The sequence below is a fragment of the Nannospalax galili genome, unplaced genomic scaffold (genome assembly GCF_000622305.1).
Source record: "Nannospalax galili isolate Female #2095 unplaced genomic scaffold, S.galili_v1.0 scaffold77, whole genome shotgun sequence".
Taxonomy (NCBI): domain Eukaryota; kingdom Metazoa; phylum Chordata; class Mammalia; order Rodentia; family Spalacidae; genus Nannospalax; species Nannospalax galili.
Window position 1 is genome coordinate 1,141,380 of NW_008341457.1, and position 19,257 is coordinate 1,160,636.

Sequence of the window (19,257 nt, forward strand, 5' to 3'; positions counted from 1 at the left end):
ACAGCCCATCTGGGAGTCATGATGTGAACCAGGGTGGCTTTGATCTTGAAGAGATCCCCCCTGCCTCCGGAGGGTTCAGATTAAAGGTGCATACCACCACACCTGGCATTCCTATTCTCAGTTTTAATAAAAGGACCAGACCTGGCCTAGGAGGGCTTGGGGGCATGGGAGCGTCAGGCAGGGCACACCTCAGAGATCACTCATGAGAGCTGGAAGCACAGCCACCAGTGTGGTGGGCACAGCTGTGAATTGTACTCCTGTTCCCCCTCTTGACTTTATCTCTCTCTGTTAGCCAGGCTCCCCTGGAACTCCTTCCTCAGTTTCCCTGTTGCCAGGCTTGCAGGCATGCACTGTCACCCTGGGCTGTGTCCTGACACCAAAACTATGATTTTCAAACTGAGACCTTTCTGCCAGCGGCACACGTTTTGCAGCTGGACGTTAAATCCGATTCATGTTGTGGGTGCCCGACAAATCAGCATCTCACTGTGGGATCGTTGTCCTGCCAGGTTAAAAATAAGAAGCTGGTTGAGCTACTGAGAAGGAAAGTCCGTCTGGCCCAGCCCTATGTGGGAGTCTTTCTAAAGAAGGATGACAAGTGAGTCTTCCCTCCTGAAGCCACTTCACAGAAAAGGTGACTGTTCACCTTGAGCTCAAAGGGACCAAGGACAAGGTCATCAGCCCAGTGCGTTGCCATCTTAGACTATGCCAAGGTCTTCGCTTGCCACTCTCAGCTCCAGACTCAGTGTATTCATTGGAGGTGTGGCTGCTGGGTCTCTAGAGTGACAGCCTAGAATCCCTCAGTGAGGAACCCTCTCCTGGCCTGGGGGCCTCCCAGCATTCTGCCCAGCACTGTACTGTAGACAACATGTTATTTACTGTATTGTCCGGGTGGGGAGGTGAACTGGAGGCCTCAAGTGAATGTGAGGCAGCCCCCAGCTGTTCTGCATTCCACACAGTACTCAGGCTCCCAGCAGGCTCTGTGCAGCAGAGAGGAGGTCAACCAAGGTCCCATGAGGCCCCTGTTGTGGCTCAGCAGGTATCTGCCCACTGTGTGCTGTCACTGAGGCCAGCTGTGCTGGGCTAGCAGCCTCTCCCTCAGGTCTCCTTGTCCCACAGGAGAGCAGGCCTGTGCCCTGGTATGTGGCAGTGACCTATAAAGCGCTGCTTCTCTCTCTCTCCTCTCAACCAGAGACCCCCCCCCGCCCCCCGCCATAACGCAACAGCAGCCAACATGCCTTTGTGTCTGTCTCCTCAGCAATGAGTCAGACGTGGTAGAGAGCCTGGACGAGATCTACCACACGGGGACTTTCGCCCAGATCCACGAGATGCAGGACCTTGGGGACAAACTACGCATGATCCTCACAGGCCACAGAAGGTGTGGGGTAAAGCTGGGTGTGCTAAGGCTGAGACACAGGGTCTGGATGGCAGTGCCTGCCACCTGTAGACATTAGTGGCTCCATACATGGCCCTGTGTGTACCAGCAGCACCCATGGAAGTGGCCATGGCTCTGTCAGCCTTGGCCCTGTCTGCTGTGCTGAGGTACAGCTCGGGCCCTTTGCACAACCCAGGTGAGCCTGTTCACCAGTGAGCTCTGCCCCCAGCCCCAACTCCGGAGTCTTTAACATCACATAGCAGCATTGATGTGTTCTCTGGAAATTGCTTGTGAGGTTTAGTTTGGGTTTTCTATGTTGAACCTGGCCAGGGCCAGCAGTGTTTCTGTTCTCCGTTTGCTGGGCAGTTGATGCCACTGTAGTCACCAGGGAGACAGTGCTTTGTTGCCAAACTACAACATTTGTGGCCGTTTTCTAGTTTGTTTTGTTGAGTTTTTTGTTTTTATTTTGCCTCTTTAGACAGGGTCTCCTTGTACCCCAGCTGGCCTGGAACTTGCTATGTAGACCAGGCTGGCCTTGATTTTGCAGAGATCCCCCTGCCTTTGCCTCCCAAGTGCTGGGATTAAAGGCGTGCACCACCACTCCTAGCCCATTTAATTTTTTGGAGGGGGTGGTGTGTGTCTTTTTTGAGATAAGATCTCCCTGTAGCCCCAGCTGTCCTGGAACTTACTATGTAGACCACTTGCCTCTGCCTCCCAAATGCTGGGATTAAAGGTGTGTGCTACCACACCTGGCCCATTTAAGTTTTTTTAAACTTATTTCTTGATTGATTTATTTTTATTTCATGTGTATGAGTGTTTTGCCTGCATGTATGTGAGTGTACCCATGTTGTACAATGCCCAAGGAGGCCAGAAGAGGGTATTGAATCCCCTGGAAGTGGAGTTAGGGGCAGTCGTTAGCTGCTGTGTAGGTGCTGGGAACTGAACCCTGGTTCTCAGCAAGAACAGCTAGTGCTCTTAACTGCTGAGCCACCTCTCCAGCCCATTTATTTATTTATTTATTATTTATTTATTTATTTATTTATTTATTTATTTGTGTGTGGTGTGTGTGCACGTGTGGAGGTCAAAGGACAAGTTGGGGGTAGTGAGCTCTGCCCACTGTGTGGATCTTAGGACTCAACTCTATCCTGCTTGGTAGCAAGGGTCTTTACCATTTAGCCCTCTCTGTAACCCCCTCTCCTGAACCTTGTCACCTGTAGATGACTTCTAAACCTGATACAGTGTAACATTTTGCATAGAACTGTTCTAACTCCTCCTTTAGGGAACAGAGAGAAAAATGTCCACAGGTGTCAGTGTGTGTCTCCCTCAGTCCTGGAAGGCAGAGAGCAGAGGTAGAGGCCAACTGACTTAGAGTGAGGAAGGCCTCTGTTCAGGGTCAGGGGTGGAACAGGAGTATTGAACAGGCCAGTGCTTAGCTATCCTGGGTGTTCTGTGAGGCCTTGGGGCCTTTACCACAGCAATTCTAGGAGGCAGCTGGGGTGTTTGCGGGGGTGGTCTTGTGGAAGAGGAGGCAATGGTCATGGGGTATGAGGACCCAGTGACCTCCCAGCCTTAGTGGCTGCAGACCCTAGGGCCCTGGGACTTTTGCATGTGCTGGTAGCTCAGCTGTATCCACCTGCCCTATCCATCCCCAGGATCCATATTAGCCGGCAGCTGGAGGTGGAGCCTGAGGAGGAGCCTGAGAACAAGCAGAAGACTCGGAGAAAGCCAAAGCGGGGCAGGAAGGAGACAGAAGAGGAGCTGGGCGTCAAGCCCCAGCCTGAGGGGGTGGCTGGGCCCCCCACATCCACCAGGGAGGTGCTAATGGTGGAGGTGGAGAACATTGTCCATGAAGACTTCCAGGTCACTGAAGAGGTCAAAGTAAGTGGAGTGCCCTGTCTGCAGGGTACCCTCAACATGCCCCAGGACCTCACAGAGAGCCACCTGTCAGGCCCAGCTCTCATTCGTGGAAAGAGCACAGAATCCTGGTAGGAGCTTGGGTGGGCAGCACTGGGCCCTCTGCTCCTCCAGGAGGAGGCAGGACTTGAACCCAATTCTGCACCAGCACATGACTGCTGCACAGGCCTCTAGCTTTCTCCAGAGCGCTTGTCCCTGTGCCTCCCTCACTGCCACCCTGACCCCAAACTTAGGCAGTCCTTCCTTCAAGGCATAAGCAGGCCTGTGGACAGGGATAGTTAGCAAAGCTAATGAATCCTGGGGTGTGTCCTGTGGGTGTGGGGCACGAACCTCCACTGGGGGCTATGGGAGGGGCCAGGCCTCTAGGCTGCTGTTGAGCCCTGTGGAAGGAGTGCTGGGATCCATTGGTGATGTCTGCTCAGGGCGCTGGAACCTTTGCCTGTAGCCTAACCGGGCTGCAGGAGGCCCCGGAGTCATTCTGTTTAAAGTAACACTCCTGCAGCAGCCTTCCTGTGTTGGGCTCACAGTACGGAAGGCCTGGGGCTGAACTCAGTGGCTTTGAGAGAAGGCTGGAGCCCCCTAAGATACTGGACTGGGTAGGTGGGGGCCATCCCTGTCCCTTCTGCAACATGGACTCAGTCGGGGACAAAGCCAGTGACTGGACACCAGGCTGGGAGGTTGTCCTGCTGGCAGTGGTAGCACATGCTTGCAGTCCCAACACTGCAGAGGCTGAGGCAGGAGGATTGCTGGACTTGGAGGCCTGGGCTGTATTGTGACGTCCTCCCTGAAAAAACAATGAAAACAGAAACCCAGAAAGACATGGAAAGTGGAAAGCATCCCTGCCCTCCCCATGGAAAGTGATTGTTCTAGGCACAGGCTCCCAGTGGCCTTGGGACTCACTTTGGTTTTATTTCCCTTTTTTCATGTTTGTTTGTGTGTGTTGAGTGTGGTGCAGGAGTGCCTTCTCTCCTGCCATGTGAGATCCAGGGATGGATCACCAGGCTTGGTAACAAGCCCCTTCACTCACTGAGCCCTCTCGCCACCCTTGGTTTTAGTTTTTACTCCAAGTTCTTGTTGCTGATGAACTTGGGTTCCTCTCTGTGGTCCCTAAGTCTGTCTTCAGCCAGGGCTGGGTGGGTGAGAGGTGAGTGCTCCCCCTCAGTGGCCGTGTCTGCCTCTGGTCGGGCTACCAGGCCTCCTGACTGTTCTGGTCCCTGCTTGCCAGGCCCTGACCGCAGAGATCGTGAAGACCATCCGTGACATCATTGCCTTGAACCCTCTATATAGGTGAGTGGGGGGCTGGCAGGGAACAAGCCCACACTGCTGAGGACTTGGGCGTCCCTGCATGCGAAGGAACAGCACTGAGGTTTGTGATCCATCCACAGAGAGTCAGTGCTGCAGATGATGCAGGCTGGCCAACGTGTGGTGGACAACCCCATCTACCTGAGTGACATGGGCGCCGCTCTGACAGGCGCTGAGTCGCATGAGCTGCAGGATGTGTTGGAGGAGACCAATGTGAGTGGCTGACCCAGTCCACTGGGTATCTAGCGTCTGGGGATGTCTGCTGTGGGCCCAGCCGGCAGTGTACTGATCCTTGTGGTGCTATACAGTCAGCAGGTCCTGGGCAGATCCACAGTGAGGTGGTGATGCCAGCCTTACTTTCCCCTAGCCATGCTGGGTTTCCAGGTTGGTCTATGGGAGTGGATGTGAGGTGCATAGGTTTGGTGGGGCATGGTCACTTGTTGTGTGTGCTGGTGCACTGTGTGACTTAGGGGTCCCTGCTGAATGTCCCCAGCACACTCTGGTTCCTGCAGATCCTGAAGCGTCTCTATAAGGCCCTGTCGCTCCTGAAGAAGGAGTTTGAGCTGAGCAAGCTGCAACAGCGCCTGGGCCGTGAGGTGAGCGGGGAAGGCCACATGCCAAGTCTTTTGCTGTGTTGGCCAGGCTGACTTAGACAGAGCTCCTGCACTTGAGCAGTGCCCTGTGGGAACTCTGCCTCTGGAGCCTGGGACAGGAGCTAGGAGTTACATTTTGCTGTAGCAGAAATGCCCAGACCAGGCTCAGTGGGCAGAACGCTCATCCCCAGCATCCCAGAAACCAGGCGTAGTGGTACATGCCTGTCATCTCAGCACTGGACAGGTGGAGGCATGAGGATCTGGAATTCAGGATCATCCTCGGCCACACAGTGATAGAGGACAGCCAGGGCTATATGAAACCCTGCCTCAAAATCAGAAACAATAGAGCACAGGTCTACATCTTGCATGTAACTGGGGAGCTTGGTGATTTTTGTGGCCAAGAAAGCAGCTCTCAGCCTGTCACCAGAGCAGCCATCCTCCAGTGGCAGGCACTGGGTGGAGGCAGCTCAGCTGCACCAGGCCAGTTCATCCCCAGACACAGACTTAGGGTATGTGTCTCATTTCTGGTGTGAGCCCCATGGCCCAGGGCCTTGGTGCAGGGTTGAGCCCTCCCTCCAGTCGTGGCCGCCCACCCTCAGGTGGAGGAGAAGATCAAGCAGACACACCGCAAGTACCTGCTGCAGGAGCAGCTGAAAATCATCAAGAAGGAGCTGGGGCTGGAGAAGGAGGACAAGGACGCCATCGAGGACAAGTTCCGGGAACGCCTGCGCACGCTGGTGGTGCCCAAGCATGTGATGGATGTGGTAGATGAGGAGCTAAGTAAGCTGGCCCTGCTGGACAACCACTCCTCTGAGTTCAAGTGAGTCCCTGGGGCTCTGACCGTCACCTCAATCGCTGTGCTCCGCCACAGAGTCAGGGCTGTGGCCCTGGCTGTGTCCCCTGTGAGTCAGGAGACTGCTTTGGAGTTGCGGCTGCTCTGTGTCCTGCATGGGGACATGAACCACTGTCAAACTGTCTGCTGCCTGAGATGGCCCAGGATGGCCCAGGAAGCAGGCATTAGGCAGGTGGGCCCCAGGCTGCAGCCTACTGTGTTCTGGCGGCTGCACCATAATGTCTGTTCTGCTGCTGTGCGAGGCCACTGGACTCTGTCTCCAGGCCCCCATTCTGTTCTCCACAAGGCCCTGGGCACTGCCTCCCTCTTGGGACCACTATTACACTGGCGTGTGTGGTCCAGGCTAGCCTGTGTCCCATTTCTTTGTGTAAGTCTCTCCTGTAGCCTCTCGGGACCAGCATGGTGTTCTCCAGGCTCCATTCTGCCCCTTGCAGGCGACTGCACTGGCCATTGAGTGGCTCTCCTGTCACACTGAAGGCTGACTGTCCTTGAAGTCCTGGCCTGGGGCCTTGCTGTGTTCCTAGTGCACCCTTCATTTTCGTGGGTGAGCAGGCCTCAGGGCCTGCTGCTGACCTAACTTCCCTCAGTGGCAGCTTCTGTCAGAGAAAGTTCTCTGGCCCAGGGGTCAGCCAGGGTAGCCATCAGCAGACCTGACCTGTTTTCCCATTGAGCCAGACCCAGCTTTGGTGCTGTTGACTCAATTGAGAGCATCATGCCTGTGTTCCTGTGTTTAGCAGTAGCCACCAGCCCCTATTCATGCTCTGTCCCCACAGCGTCACACGCAACTACTTGGACTGGCTGACATCCATTCCGTGGGGCAGATACAGCAATGAGAACCTGGACCTGGCGCGGGCACAGGCGGTGCTGGAGGAGGACCACTACGGCATGGAGGATGTGAAGAAGCGCATCCTGGTGAGCCCTGGCTGTTGCCCAGGGTGACTACCTCACTGCGTCCTTCTGTGAGGCTGCTACTACCATCCAGAGCCCCCATGTCCTGGTACCTCCAGGGCCATCCCCTCAGCACAGCCAAAGAGGGAGTTTGGGGATGGACTAAAGCCTCTTCCTGCCCACCTGCTGCTGTCAGAGCAGCCTGGGTGACCACTCAGAGCACCCAAGCCCTAAGGTAGTTATTGTGTCAATGGTAGGTGTCCTGGTGGATCTGGATTGGTGGGAGCCACTGATGTTATCATGGCGTGTCCCTAGGCCCTGCCAGCCTGCCATCCACCAAGCTCTCAGTGTGCCAGTGGGTGCTGCTGCCTGGACAGCAACCCTAGAAGGGGCTGCTGATGTGGCTGTGCTGCCTCAGTGGGCCCTGCACTGTGGACACTGTACACTCTAGCCTGCCTTGCATCCCCTGGGGGGCCAGTAAGGCCCCTGGCATCAGAAAGCCTTGTCGCACTGAGTTGTCTGGCTCTCTGCAGGAGTTCATCGCAGTCAGCCAGCTCCGAGGCTCCACACAGGGCAAGATCCTCTGCTTCTACGGGCCACCTGGCGTGGGCAAGACCAGCATCGCACGCTCCATCGCACGAGCACTCAACCGCGAGTACTTCCGCTTCAGCGTTGGGGGCATGACGGACGTGGCGGAGATCAAGGGCCACAGGTTGGAGCCTGGGCCTGGCACCACCTTGCGGTTCTTTGGGCCCTTGTGGATGCAGGCTCTCAGCCCTATGAGAGTGTGCCCGCCTGTCCTCCACATCCCTGCTGCAGGGTCGTGTGTGCTGGACATGTGTATAGTGGTACCATCTTGCCTCCAAAGCAAGCATGCTGAGAGCGGGGGATCACCTGTCCACTCCAACCTGTGGGAGGGTGGAGGCGAGCATGGAGGTACACTCCTGTCACCCCAGCAGCCCATGATAGGCTGAGCAGGATGGCCACTGGTTTGAGGCCAGCCTGGACAGAAACAGTGCTGTTTACCCACCCTAAGCACACAGCCAGTGTGGGACCTGGGTTCCGCTGCTCCTGGTGGCCCAGGTGTGAGAGGCAGTGTAGCCTGAGCCAGGGAGGTGATGGCTCTGGGATGGGTGGCTGTAGGACAGCCAGGGGGAGCCCAGCAAGCTGGGGTCTGAGGGACAGGACAGGTTAGCATAGCAGTGGTCCTTTCTAGGCCTGTGGCTGTGCCCCGGCCCCTGATGTGGGACAAAGCCCACTTGCGTGAGCAGAGGCCTGGGCAGCGTCTCTGATCTGGGAGAAGTCAAGGTAAAGCTCATAGTGGGCAGGGCAGGTCCACCCTGCCCTCTGAGCTAAGGTCAGTGGGACTTCCTAAGAGGGCGAAGGGCTGGAAACTGGCTGGGACAGAATGGAGATGCACCTGTCATCACAGTGCTCAGGAAGTTGAAGGTCATCGTCAGCTACATAGCAAGGTTATGGGCTGCATGAAACTGGTCTTTAAAACATGAAAAAGCAGAGAGGGCTTGGCACTCGGAGGCAGAGGCAGCTGGAGCTTCAGGGAGACCCTGTCAAAAAGGGGAAAAGAACCTTGTCAGCAAAACCCCCTCTGCCGTCATACCTTGCATGGCTCCCTCTGCCATTGGGAGCAAAGCCCAACCTGTAGCCCATGGGGCCTTTACATGGCTCTGTAGCTCACCTCACCTCCCCTCCTCACTGCCCCTCCGTCCTGCCCCAGGGCCTTTTCACAGCTGTGTCCTTTGCCTGTGATGCTGTCCACTACCCACATGGCTCCCTGCTTGGCTTGTTTGCTTTGTGTCTCCTGAAGATACCCTGGGGTGTCACCCCAGACACCCCCACTCCCCTCCTGAGCACAGGTGGGGTTCTCCCTTTGTAATTAACTCTGCTGTCTTGTGGCCGGTTACCCTGCCCAGTCCTAGAGCCAGAACTCAGGACTCACCCTGAGCTGTGCTCCCCTGCCCACTGCAAGGCCCCCTCAGTGTGGTCAGTGGGTCTGGCTGTGTCTGCTGCCCCTTCCTGAAGCCCCACCCTAGTCTCCTTGCCCCTCCCATGGGAAAGTACACTGGATTTTACAGTTTGGGAGGGAGTGCAGCTGTTAGCAGGCTCCTAGCTGACCTGGTGTTGCCCAGCTCTAGATGGCATTGGGCAACCTGCTCAGTGTTTACAGCCCTGTTGTCATGTTGTGTGCACTTCTGGGTTAGGGGGTCAGATCATGGTGGGTCACTGACTTGTGCACTGGCAGTGGACTGGGGTGCCATCCCTGGCTTCCATAACCTCACTGGGTGCTAATCTCACTGGGCACTGTGTCCCACAGGCGCACCTACGTGGGGGCCATGCCCGGGAAGATCATCCAGTGTCTGAAGAAGACAAAGACTGAGAACCCGCTAGTGCTGATCGATGAGGTAAGGGTGGACCCTGGACAGGGAGGGATCCTGGCCACACACGTGCCTGGGGTCAGGCATGGCCCACGCCATCCACTTTTACTCCCCAGGTGGACAAGATTGGTCGTGGCTACCAGGGCGACCCATCTTCGGCACTGCTGGAGCTGCTAGATCCAGAGCAGAATGCCAATTTCCTGGATCACTACCTAGATGTGCCAGTGGACCTGTCCAAGGTGAGTGCACTGCTGCAGGGTGGGGGTTGGGGTGGGGTGGGGAGGGTGGCTGCCAGGGAGGGTTGGGAAGAGTGCAGCTGCCTCCAGCACCCCTTGTCCTCAGGTGCTGTTCATCTGCACAGCCAATGTCACTGACACCATCCCCGAGCCACTGAGGGACCGAATGGAGATGATCAATGTGTCTGGCTATGTGGCACAGGAGAAGCTGGCCATTGCTGAGGTGAGCAGGGCTGACCAATGCTGTTGGGGAGAGGGAGCTGCAGGGGCATTGGAGATCCAGGTCTCAGAGCAGGTGTGGGCAGCACTGTGTGGTGGGTGCTCCCCATGCAGGGACAGGGCCTGTGGGTGTCCTAGATAGACACTGGGCAGAGGTGTCATGGTAAGGGACAGCCTGGTGGGACCATTTGGGGTGCTGTGCTCCACATGGCACTGTGATCCCTCCTGAGCCCTTGTGGCCAGGGCTGCTGTGTCTGCTGGGGCCTGAGTGCCTCCCTGTTTTTCAGAGCTGATGTGAGGGCAAGAGGGGCTTAGAACCCTGGACTGTGGGAGTTGTACCTACTGTGGTGTTCCATGACTGTACCCCCGCTCTCTGCATGCTCCGATACATGTTGGAACAGTGATGGTGGCTGGGCTGTGGGGGCACCTGGGGCCTCTGCTGCTATGACAGGTTCTGTGGGGGTGGGAGGTCACCCAGGAAGGGCAGTGCTGTGTGTCCAGTGCTGGGTCCTGTTTGCCCAGTGTGCAATGACACCTGCTGCCAGGCCATCAGGCAGTTCTAAGCCAGGCTGTTCCTGGGAGGACTTGGGGTATGGGTGACCCTGAGGCTCCTGCCCTGACTCTGGCTCCTCTGCAGCGCTACCTGGTACCACAGGCCCGGGTGCTATGTGGCCTGGACGAGAGCAAAGCAAGGCTATCGGCTGATGTGCTCACACTGCTCATCAAACAGTACTGCCGTGAGAGTGGGGTGCGCAACCTGCAGAAGCAGGTGGAAAAGGTGGGCCGCCCACAGCACTTAGGACATGACCGCCTCCCCTGGCTGCTCCACCTCCCCAGGCCACATGCCCTTCTGGCTTAGCTCCTTTTGTCATCCTCACCTGGCTGCCTCTGGTCCTGCCCCTCACCTCTTTCCTTGGCCCTGTCCCCACCTGTTCTGGCCCCACCCCCAGGTGCTGCGGAAGGCTGCCTACAAGATTGTAAGTGGGGAGGTGGACACAGTGTGGGTGACGCCAGAGAACCTGCAGGACTTTGTGGGGAAGCCTGTGTTCACTGTGGAGCGCATGTACGATGTGACACCACCTGGTGTTGTCATGGGCCTGGCCTGGACCGCCATGGGTGAGCTCTGGGACCTGCATGCACCACATTCGCTCCACCAGGTCTCAGGAAAACTCAGCATCCTGCACAGTGGGCTGAGCTGGGCTATGTGGTCTTCCTCATATACGTGGGCGTAGCTGAGGGCCACACTGTTCCCATAGCTGAGTGGTACACATAAGTCTGGGCTGATAAGCCAACCCAAGCCCCATGCACCCTGCAGGGCCCAGGAGGGGGAGTGAACACCCCAGGAGTGGTGTGAAAATCCAGAGATGGTGGGCTTCCACATCCATGGCCTTTTCCTCCCTATCCTTCTAGGAGGCTCCACACTGTTTGTGGAGACATCCCTTAGGCGGCCACCACAGAGAGACGGCAGGGAGGACAAGGATGGCAGCCTGGAAGTGACTGGCCAGCTGGGGGAGGTGATGAAGGAGAGCGCCCGTATTGCCTACACCTTTGCCCGTGCCTTCCTCATGCAGAGGGACCCTGAAAATGACTTCCTGCTAACCTCACATCTCCACCTCCACGTGCCAGAGGTCAGCCCCAGACTGTCACCTTTTTTCCCCATACATCACACACCCACTCACACTCCCTTCCTCTGTGCAGGGCGCTACCCCAAAGGATGGCCCCAGTGCAGGCTGTACGATTGTCACTGCACTGCTGTCCCTGGCTCTGGGGCGGCCAGTGCTGCAGAACCTGGCCATGACTGGTGAGGTCTCCCTCACTGGCAAGGTGCTGCCTGTGGGTGGCATCAAGGAAAAGACCATTGCGGTAAGTGTCCTGCCCCTGCAGGCCTGCTGATAAGAGCAGACCCAACCTTGGCTTTGTCCACAATGGGTGCCACTGGCCTCCAAGTTGCCAGGCAGCAGGTCCTGCTTTACTCCCAGCTGATTGATCCCCTCCTCATGCAGGCCAAGCGAGCAGGCATAACGTGCATCATCCTACCTGCTGAGAACAGGAAGGACTTCTCAGACTTGGCGCCCTTCATCACGGAGGGCCTGGATGTGCACTTTGTGGCGCACTACCAAGACATCTTCCGCATCGCATTTCCTCTGCATGAGCAGGAGCCTGCAGCACTGGCTGTGGAGCGGTGATGCCCAGCTGTGGGGTTGGTGAGGAGCCCAGGGACCTGACTATAAAATCATGGTATGGCAAAGAGCCATGAGCTGCTTGTAGGATCATGAATAAAATGAACGTTTGCAATTGTGTGGTACATGTCATCCTGTAAGTACCCTGCACCCCACAGAGCAGCAGCCAGGACTAGGGTTTTCTGAAAGATTTATTGAGGGGACAGGAAGTGGGCTCTAGGCTTAGTCCTTTTTGGCTGCAGCTTTCCTCAGGGCCGCCAGCACGTTGCTCAGCTCCTCCCGCTTCCTTTTGGCACGGATGTGTGTCCCCACCTGTCAGGACAGACAGTGTCAGCCAAGGGACCACCACTACACGCAGGTTAGCATCCATCTCAGAGATCCACCTGCCTCTGCTGGGATTAAAGGCTGTACAAGACTCGGCACCTACCCTCTTCTTGATGAACTTCAGTGCCCGCTTGTCCTTAGACACCTTGAGCAGTTCCATGGCACGCCGCTCATAGGGCGCAAAGCCACACACCTCCCTGATCATGTCCCGCACAAACTTGGTGTGCTTGGTGAGGCGCTGAAGAACAAGGGGCAACGAGCATCACGACGGTGTTCCCTGCCAGCCTAGTTAAATCCTCAGGCCCCCAGTGTGCTAAATTTCCCCACATGGGGGGTGGCTGGAGGGATGACAGGTCTGGGGAATATGACCCAGATGCAATGTACAGATCCTTGGCCCAGAGCTCCTGGACTAGAGACAGCTTACCACGCCACGCTGGATTCTGGACTAATCTCGCACAGGAGATCCCATGCATATGGTCAGACACTGAGCCATGCGCTAACACCCTGGTATTGTGCTTCTGCAGACCTGCACTTCCTGGTGGGGGGGGGAGCTGATGCCCATCTCCCACTTAGAGCTTAGCACTCTTTTTTCCTTTGGTCATTTAAAACTTATTATATGTGTATGCGTGCATTGCCTGCGTGTAGGTAAGTGCACCCGTGTCGTGCAATGCCGGTGGAGATCAGAAAAGACTGTCAGATCCCCTGGGACCGGAGTTCTGGACAGCTGTTGGCGGCCACGTGGGTGCTGGGATTTGAACCCAAGTCTTCTGCAAGAACAGCCGGTGTTCTGAACCGATGAGCCATCTCTCCAGCCCCTTTTTCTGGTCTTTTTGAAACAGGGTCTCCCTGACGCCCCAGCTGGTCTGGAACTCACTATGTAAGCCAGCTGGCCTTGAACTCACAGAGATCCGCCTGCCTCTGTGTCCCAAGTGCTGGGACTACAGGGTGTGCGCCACCATGCCAGGCTGAGCACCCATCTTTGACTCCGCACCTTTAACAGTCTTGAGTCTGTGTTAACCTACTGCAGGGAAACTAACTTATATGGGAGTTGAGGGATGCCCCGAACTATAAGCGTGAGGGCATTTCATTACAATGACAGGCGGTCGCTGAGCTTGGAGCCAGCTCAGGGTCCCAGGCATGACTTCCAGCATAAGACTCCGGGAAGTTGGGACAGAGCGGTGTCCTCAAGTCTTCCTGCGCCTCGAAACCCCAACCGGGGCGCATGAACCCTGCCACGCGCCCAGCACAAGCATTATCTGTCCCCTTCCACCACCGCCCACCTCAGACCATCTGGACCCACTACGCATGCGGTAGACACCTCTTTCGTCCGCAGGCAGGATCACAGCGTGGACTACCCCACATGACGCCCGCACTCACCCCGCGCCGCCGGCTGTGCCTCGGCTTGCTCACGTTCTTCGTCACTTTGTGGCCCTTGTTGAGGCCCACAGCCATGGGGTAGCGCAGAGCCATAGCTGCGGACGCAAAGCGATGGTCAGACCGCGCTCAGACCCCGTGTCCTAGCTCCCTCTCACCCCACCCGCGGGTCCCGATTCCCTCCGACCCGACGGCCCGGGAACCCCGATGGCGATGGATACGGCCGAGACCAAAGCTTACCTGCAGCTGTCCGATGGCCGCCGCGACAGGAAAGACGGCGCCGCAAGGAACGCTGGGATATCTAGGACCCGCCTGTGGCTCTGGCTAAAGAGGCAGGAGCGCCGCGCGCGCCCCCTGGCGGCCGGAGGCTCAGGCGCGCTCTGTGCACGCGTGGCTGGGCGAGCCTGCACACTGACTGTGATAAATATATACCTGTCGGACCCATTCGTCGGCTAGGGCGGCAAGAGCGCGGCCTTCGCCCCCTGGTGGCCAGAGACTGCACTTTCTTTGAGTATGTGCACCTAGGCGGAGCCTCAGATGAGCCCAAGACCAGCATTTGGGCACGGTGGGCGTGGCTGTAGCCCAGGTTTGGAACTCTGCTCCTTTGTCAAAAGTTCGAATCCATGCTCCTGCTTCCAGTGCTTGCTTGAAGATGTGAGAGCTTAGCTTCCACTCCTCCTCCAGCCACCTCTGCCACCATGCCTCCCTGCTTCGTGATGGACCTTTGCCCCTTGGAACCAGAACTTCGGAGGACATAAAGAAGTCCCTGATTGGCCATTGCATGAAGCTGTGAAGGTGAAGCCTGGTTGCCAATGGAGACCCCAGGAAGACGGTTGTGATTTCAGAGCTGTGAAGCATCTGCCAAGAAGATCTGCATACAGGGCATGGTACCAGCCCAAGAGAGAGATGTATGTTGCACACAGCAAAGGTGGAGGCTGAGCCACCTAAGTCCTCTGGAAGTCCCAGGAGTCGAAATTTGGTGTTTTCCCTGTTGGTTTTTGGTCTTGTTTTGGTCTGGTGTTTCCTCACTATGCCCGTATTCTTCACTTTTGGGATGGGAATGTGTATTTGGTTCCACTGTATGTTACAAGTAATTTGTCTTTTTACAGGGGCTTACAGTTAAGAGATTTCTGAGTCTCCAAAAAACAAAAACAAAGAAGTTCGAAACCATTTAATTTATGGGGGAGGGGGGCATGTACCGCCCCACAAGTGTGGAAGTCAAGGTCCTACTTGTGGGAATTGATCCTCTCTTTCCAACATGTGAGTCCTGGGGATTGAACTCAGGTCCTTAGCTTAAGTCATCTCCCCAATTCCTCAACCTATAAAAAGTATGTTTAGCCAGGCGTAGTGGTGCACATCTTTAATCCCAGCACTTGGGAGGCAGAGGCAGGCAGATCTCTGTGAGTTCAAGGCCAGCCTGGTCTACATAGTGAGTTCCAGGACAGTTGGGGCTACAGGGAGATCCTGTCTCAAAAAAGACCAAAAAAAAAAAAAAAGTATATATATGCACTTGCATACTTTTTGAGTGTGTCTCCGTGTTTGTGTGTGTGTGTCACTGTGTCTGTGTCTGCCTGAGCGCATGCACGTACCACAGCACGTGGTGAACAACGTGCTGGAGTTGGTTCTCTCTTTCCTCCACGTCGGTTCCAGGGACCAATCTCAGGTTGTCAGGAATGTAACCTTGTACAGCAAGCCCCTGTATCTGCTGAGTCATCTCACAATCTCAAGACTGGTTTTTGTTTTTTCAGACAGGGCCTCACTATGTAGCACTGGCTGGCCTGGAACTCACTATGTAGACCAGGCCATGATCCGGCTGTCTCTACTTCCCGAGTGCTGGGATGACAGGTATGCACCATCACAGTATTTTGTGCAGTACTGGGTTGGGCTTCGTGAATACTAGGCAAGCATTCTACCAACTGAGTTCTCATGTAGCCCAAGGTGGCTTCCGTCCTCTCACCTCAGCCTCCCACCCTCCACTATGGCCTGAGAAGTTTCAATAGATGCATACCAGAGAAGCGAACTTTTATTATGAAGGGAGGACTGGATCCAGCCCAAAGTACACTCCCCAAGCCCTGCTCCTCTGGAGCCTTGGGTCCAGCAAGTTCCTACAGAGGCCCTGTGCACCTTGAATTCTATGAGCAGATGTCAGAAGTCAATCCGAGCTTCCTGGCTCTGGGCGTAGCTGCACTAGACAGCTGCGAAGATGCGCTGCCCCGGGGCCCCAGAGCTCAGGCTGCTGCGATGGAGACGTTGAGGTCCTGGCGGATGAACCACGCAGGCGGGTGCGGCAGCCAACCCCGCAACACACACAGCAGGTGGAAACGCCACGGGTAGAAGACGCCTGAAGCCCACGTGGCACCTCCACGGATCACAGCCAGGGCTGCCTTGGGTCCCGCGGCAGCCCTGGCACTGCCGATGCCCCTGGGGGGGACGAGAGGGCATGGTGGAGACTGCAGCCAGGGCTGTGCACGCCCCCTGCTGTCGCCTAGGCCTTACCTGACGCCCTCGGTGGCCGAGGTACGCTCGCGCAGGCCCAGGACGCACAAGGTGATTGCAACGTTCACGTCCTGCACGTCCAGCTCCCGCCGCAGGAAGCCAAAGAAGCCGTCCAGCGCGAACTTGGCCGCCGAGTACAGGCTGGAGAAGTACGCAGGCACATGGCCTGCGGCGCGGGAGCACGACCGCTCAGCAGCTGCAGGGCAGCCCGAGCCCAGCCTCACCCGCACCAAGCCATGGCCGCCCTGCTCCCGACGGGGACACGCACCGAGCACAGAGGACACGACCACTAGGGAGCCGCGGCTGGCGGCCAGGCTGGGCAGCGCACACGACGTCAGCTGCACATAGCTCAGTAGGTTCACCTGCAGGGGGCGACTGCGCGTTGGCGGCCAGGTGCTACGCCGGGTGGGGGCGGGGTCAGAGGACAGCAGGGGGTGGGGCCAAGGAGAGGGGCGGAGCCTGCGGCCCAGGAGCCAGCTGGGGGCGGGGCCACGACCAGAGCGGCGGGACTTGCAGCCATGATGTAAGCTTTGGGCTGAACCCAGTCTAGGGAGAAGCCAGGGGTAGAGGGAGTAGCCCAGGAACTGAGAGTTAGCTAGTGGCGGGGCCAATGTGGGAGGAAGAGGCCTGAACCCAAGTTCAGAGCTAGAGAGTGGGGCCCACACCCTGAACATCAGCCTGGTGGGCGGAGCCAAGGCGGGGGGTGGGGCCCGAAACTGAGCAGGGAGGCTGAACCAAGGGGTGGGCTTAGGGGTCCACGGGGGCGTAGCCAAAGCAGGGAGGGTCGGGGCCTCTGGGTGTAGGAACGCTTAGGGCTGAGCCAAAGCTAGAGGGCGGTACCCAGAAGGAGGAGGGAGGTGCTGAGTGTTAGCCCAAGGGCGAGGCCAAGAACTGAGGACTGTAGGGGCTCATAGCCCTGAGCTAAGCTGTCCTGAGCAGCTGCAGCTAGCAGAACCACTTCGGGCGTGGGCGTGGCCTTGGCTGGGAGGGCGTGGTCCTACAGTGCTAGCTGGCGGCCTGGAAGGTTCTGAGCACCTGCAGGAGCCAGCGGGTGGCCTTGGCGCTTCGGGCTCTCAGTCCGGCCGGAGCGCCTCCGACGTGGTTCAGCACGAGGTAATCCAGACCCCCTGATCCAAATAGGACGGTTAGCACGGGGCTGACCCTTGAAGTCTCCCCTCTGCGTACCAGAGCCCTGCATTCCCTGACTTGTTTTCTCCCCATCCTTGAGGTGGCCAATCTAGAGTTCCAGTCCTTGAGATAATCAGAAGCCCAGGACCCCATAAGTCTCTCCTGCTGCCCCCTCTATCACCCCGCACCCGAATTTTAGGTCCCAGCCCTAAAAGCCTGGATATCAGGCCCCGCCCCTCACCCAGCTTGTCCAGCGCAAACTGCACCACGTGCTGGGGTGCCTCGGGGGAGGCCATGTCTGCTGCAATGTAGAAGACCTTCAGGGCGCCCAACTTCCTGCAGTTTCCGACCACCTGGTGGGGGGACAGAGCTGTCTGTAGATCCCGGTCCACCTGCCCGCCCCTCCCTGCTGTTCTGGAAGCTTCCGCGCTGGGTTTTTATCAGCAAGCACCTTGGTACAACCCACTACAAGTACTTTTTCTTTCAACAAATGAAACTGGCTCAGAAAGGGGAGTTCATTTGCCCGCAGTCACATAGGAAACTGAGTCAAGAACCCAGACCTTCTTTCTGTTCCTGTAGCCTCCCCCACTACTCAACTAGACTTAGGGAGGCCTACCTTGTGCAGGAGGGCTTCAGTGGTGGCCGTGAGCACCAGGTGGGCGCCCAGGCGGGCGTACTGATAGGCCAGTTCCTCACCAACTCCTGTGCTGGCCCCAGTCAGCAGGACTCGGCTCCCTGGAGGGTGGCTGACAGGGATTAGAGGTGCTATGCCTGAGGGGGTAACAGGACAGCCACGGAATTCCTCCCTTCGCCCTTCCTTGCCACTTACCTGGGTCAAAGTTGTCATCCCAATAGAGGGTGAAGAACAGGGCCCCCAGTCCTGTGAGAAGTAGTACCTGCATTGACCCCCCCCCCCCAGGGCCTGCAACGGGAAAAAGATGGCGGCACAGCCCGGGAAGACCGGCCTTTGTGTGGTGGGCAGGATCTCATCTTGATTCCTCGCTGCCAAAAATACGCCCAGCTGCATTTGGGGTAAAGGGTCCTGGAAGCCCTCTCCACTTGTTCAGCCCGACCTGGGTACCCTATGCCCCATGGCCTTTGCACAGCTAAGTCCTCAGCCATGGAGAGGTGCCTGGATTGGTTAATAGATGGGTGGATGGGAGGTAGGTGAGTAGATGGACAGACAATAAGATGGCCAGTGGGTATGGCGATAGATGGATGTGTGGATGAGTAGATGGAGCAGTGGATGAATGGATGGGTGCAGAGAGACGAGTAGATGAATGATAGATGCGTAGAGGGAAGGACTGGCTAGCTAAATGAACGTGTGGGTGGATGCTGGATGGATAGATGGATCGGTGGATGGGTGCATAGTAGTGGATGGGCGTGTGGCTGCAGCAGTCCACAGGAGGGAGGAATGCAGCACTCAAACCCTGTCAGAACGCTCAAGCACAAGACCTCGTCCCGCCTTAGCTTCGCACAAAGCGGGCATGTAACCCCTAACACGCCCTACTCACCCTCTTGGGCCTCAGTTTCCCCCACCGATGGTCCCTCTAGTTCCTCCTCTCCCTAGTGCTCCGCCCGCCCCCTGCCAAGCCCTATAGGGCGTCCCCAAATCACGAGATCGCGAGCCCCCCACCCCCCCTTTCCCTCGGGCGGGGACTGTACGCCCTGCCATTGCCAGGCAACAACCTCTTCCTGGTTCTTCCAGCATGCGGTCCTGATCCCGGGCCGCGCCCCGGCTCAGTCACGTGACCGAAGACCCGCCTCTCGGCAGAAGCCACCCCTGGCGTTGCCATGGCAACCACCTCCAGGCTAACTCACTCACAGGGATGTTCATTGCCTCGCGCGGGCGTGGGGGTACTCTCCAGCATCTTCCCCCCGGCTCCACCCGTCGTCCTTCCAGACCCCCACCGCGCCGTCACCCCTTTTGGCTCGGACTGGACTACATTTCTCTGGAGGCTTTGCGTCCTGTCTCATTCTGGGTC

At 57.2% G+C, this 19,257-nt stretch overlaps 3 protein-coding genes across 17 annotated transcripts in view; 1 reads left to right on the forward strand and 2 right to left on the reverse strand.

The window, feature by feature from the left end:
* The window catches only part of Lonp1 (lon peptidase 1, mitochondrial), a 14,206-nt gene extending 2,141 nt beyond the window's left edge, over positions 1 to 12,065 (forward strand). The window contains exons 2-18 of the mRNA XM_008836930.2: positions 507 to 595; positions 1,256 to 1,375; positions 3,025 to 3,250; positions 4,512 to 4,573; positions 4,672 to 4,801; positions 5,101 to 5,184; positions 5,781 to 6,001; positions 6,808 to 6,946; positions 7,456 to 7,634; positions 9,255 to 9,342; positions 9,432 to 9,554; positions 9,658 to 9,774; positions 10,408 to 10,548; positions 10,721 to 10,886; positions 11,181 to 11,398; positions 11,469 to 11,633; positions 11,774 to 12,065. Of these exons, the coding sequence (XP_008835152.1) occupies positions 507 to 595; positions 1,256 to 1,375; positions 3,025 to 3,250; positions 4,512 to 4,573; positions 4,672 to 4,801; positions 5,101 to 5,184; positions 5,781 to 6,001; positions 6,808 to 6,946; positions 7,456 to 7,634; positions 9,255 to 9,342; positions 9,432 to 9,554; positions 9,658 to 9,774; positions 10,408 to 10,548; positions 10,721 to 10,886; positions 11,181 to 11,398; positions 11,469 to 11,633; positions 11,774 to 11,956 (2,451 nt within the window). The 3' untranslated portion in view covers positions 11,957 to 12,065. The remainder of the gene's footprint in view (positions 1 to 506; positions 596 to 1,255; positions 1,376 to 3,024; positions 3,251 to 4,511; positions 4,574 to 4,671; positions 4,802 to 5,100; positions 5,185 to 5,780; positions 6,002 to 6,807; positions 6,947 to 7,455; positions 7,635 to 9,254; positions 9,343 to 9,431; positions 9,555 to 9,657; positions 9,775 to 10,407; positions 10,549 to 10,720; positions 10,887 to 11,180; positions 11,399 to 11,468; positions 11,634 to 11,773) is intronic.
* A 58-nt stretch (positions 12,066 to 12,123) lies between these two features.
* On the reverse strand, positions 12,124 to 14,042 carry Rpl36 (ribosomal protein L36). Its single transcript, XM_008836931.2, has 4 exons — positions 13,889 to 14,042; positions 13,652 to 13,746; positions 12,378 to 12,512; positions 12,124 to 12,262 (listed from the first exon to the last, which is right to left on the reverse strand). Exons 2-4 carry the CDS (start codon positions 13,742 to 13,744, stop codon positions 12,173 to 12,175), a joined length of 318 nt encoding a protein of 105 aa, XP_008835153.1. The 5' UTR covers positions 13,745 to 13,746; positions 13,889 to 14,042; the 3' UTR covers positions 12,124 to 12,172.
* Positions 14,043 to 15,172: 1,130 nt separating this feature from the next.
* Positions 15,173 to 19,233, reverse strand: Hsd11b1l (hydroxysteroid 11-beta dehydrogenase 1 like). Of its 15 annotated transcripts, none has more exons than XM_008836933.3 (8): positions 18,962 to 19,015; positions 18,102 to 18,152; positions 17,889 to 18,007; positions 17,514 to 17,625; positions 17,180 to 17,271; positions 16,413 to 16,506; positions 16,145 to 16,310; positions 15,173 to 16,069 (listed from the first exon to the last, which is right to left on the reverse strand). In XM_008836933.3, the coding sequence occupies exons 1-8, from the start codon at positions 18,981 to 18,983 to the stop codon at positions 15,877 to 15,879; spliced, it is 849 nt and encodes a 282-aa protein (XP_008835155.1). In that variant the 5' UTR covers positions 18,984 to 19,015; the 3' UTR covers positions 15,173 to 15,876. The 15 variants fall into 15 exon arrangements, with proteins under 15 accessions (XP_008835155.1, XP_008835162.1, XP_029421164.1 ...); XM_008836940.3 differs by having other exon boundaries at positions 17,889 to 18,018; positions 18,962 to 19,005; XM_029565304.1 differs by lacking the exon at positions 18,962 to 19,015 and adding an exon at positions 18,787 to 18,855.
* Positions 19,234 to 19,257: the final 24 nt, after the last annotated feature.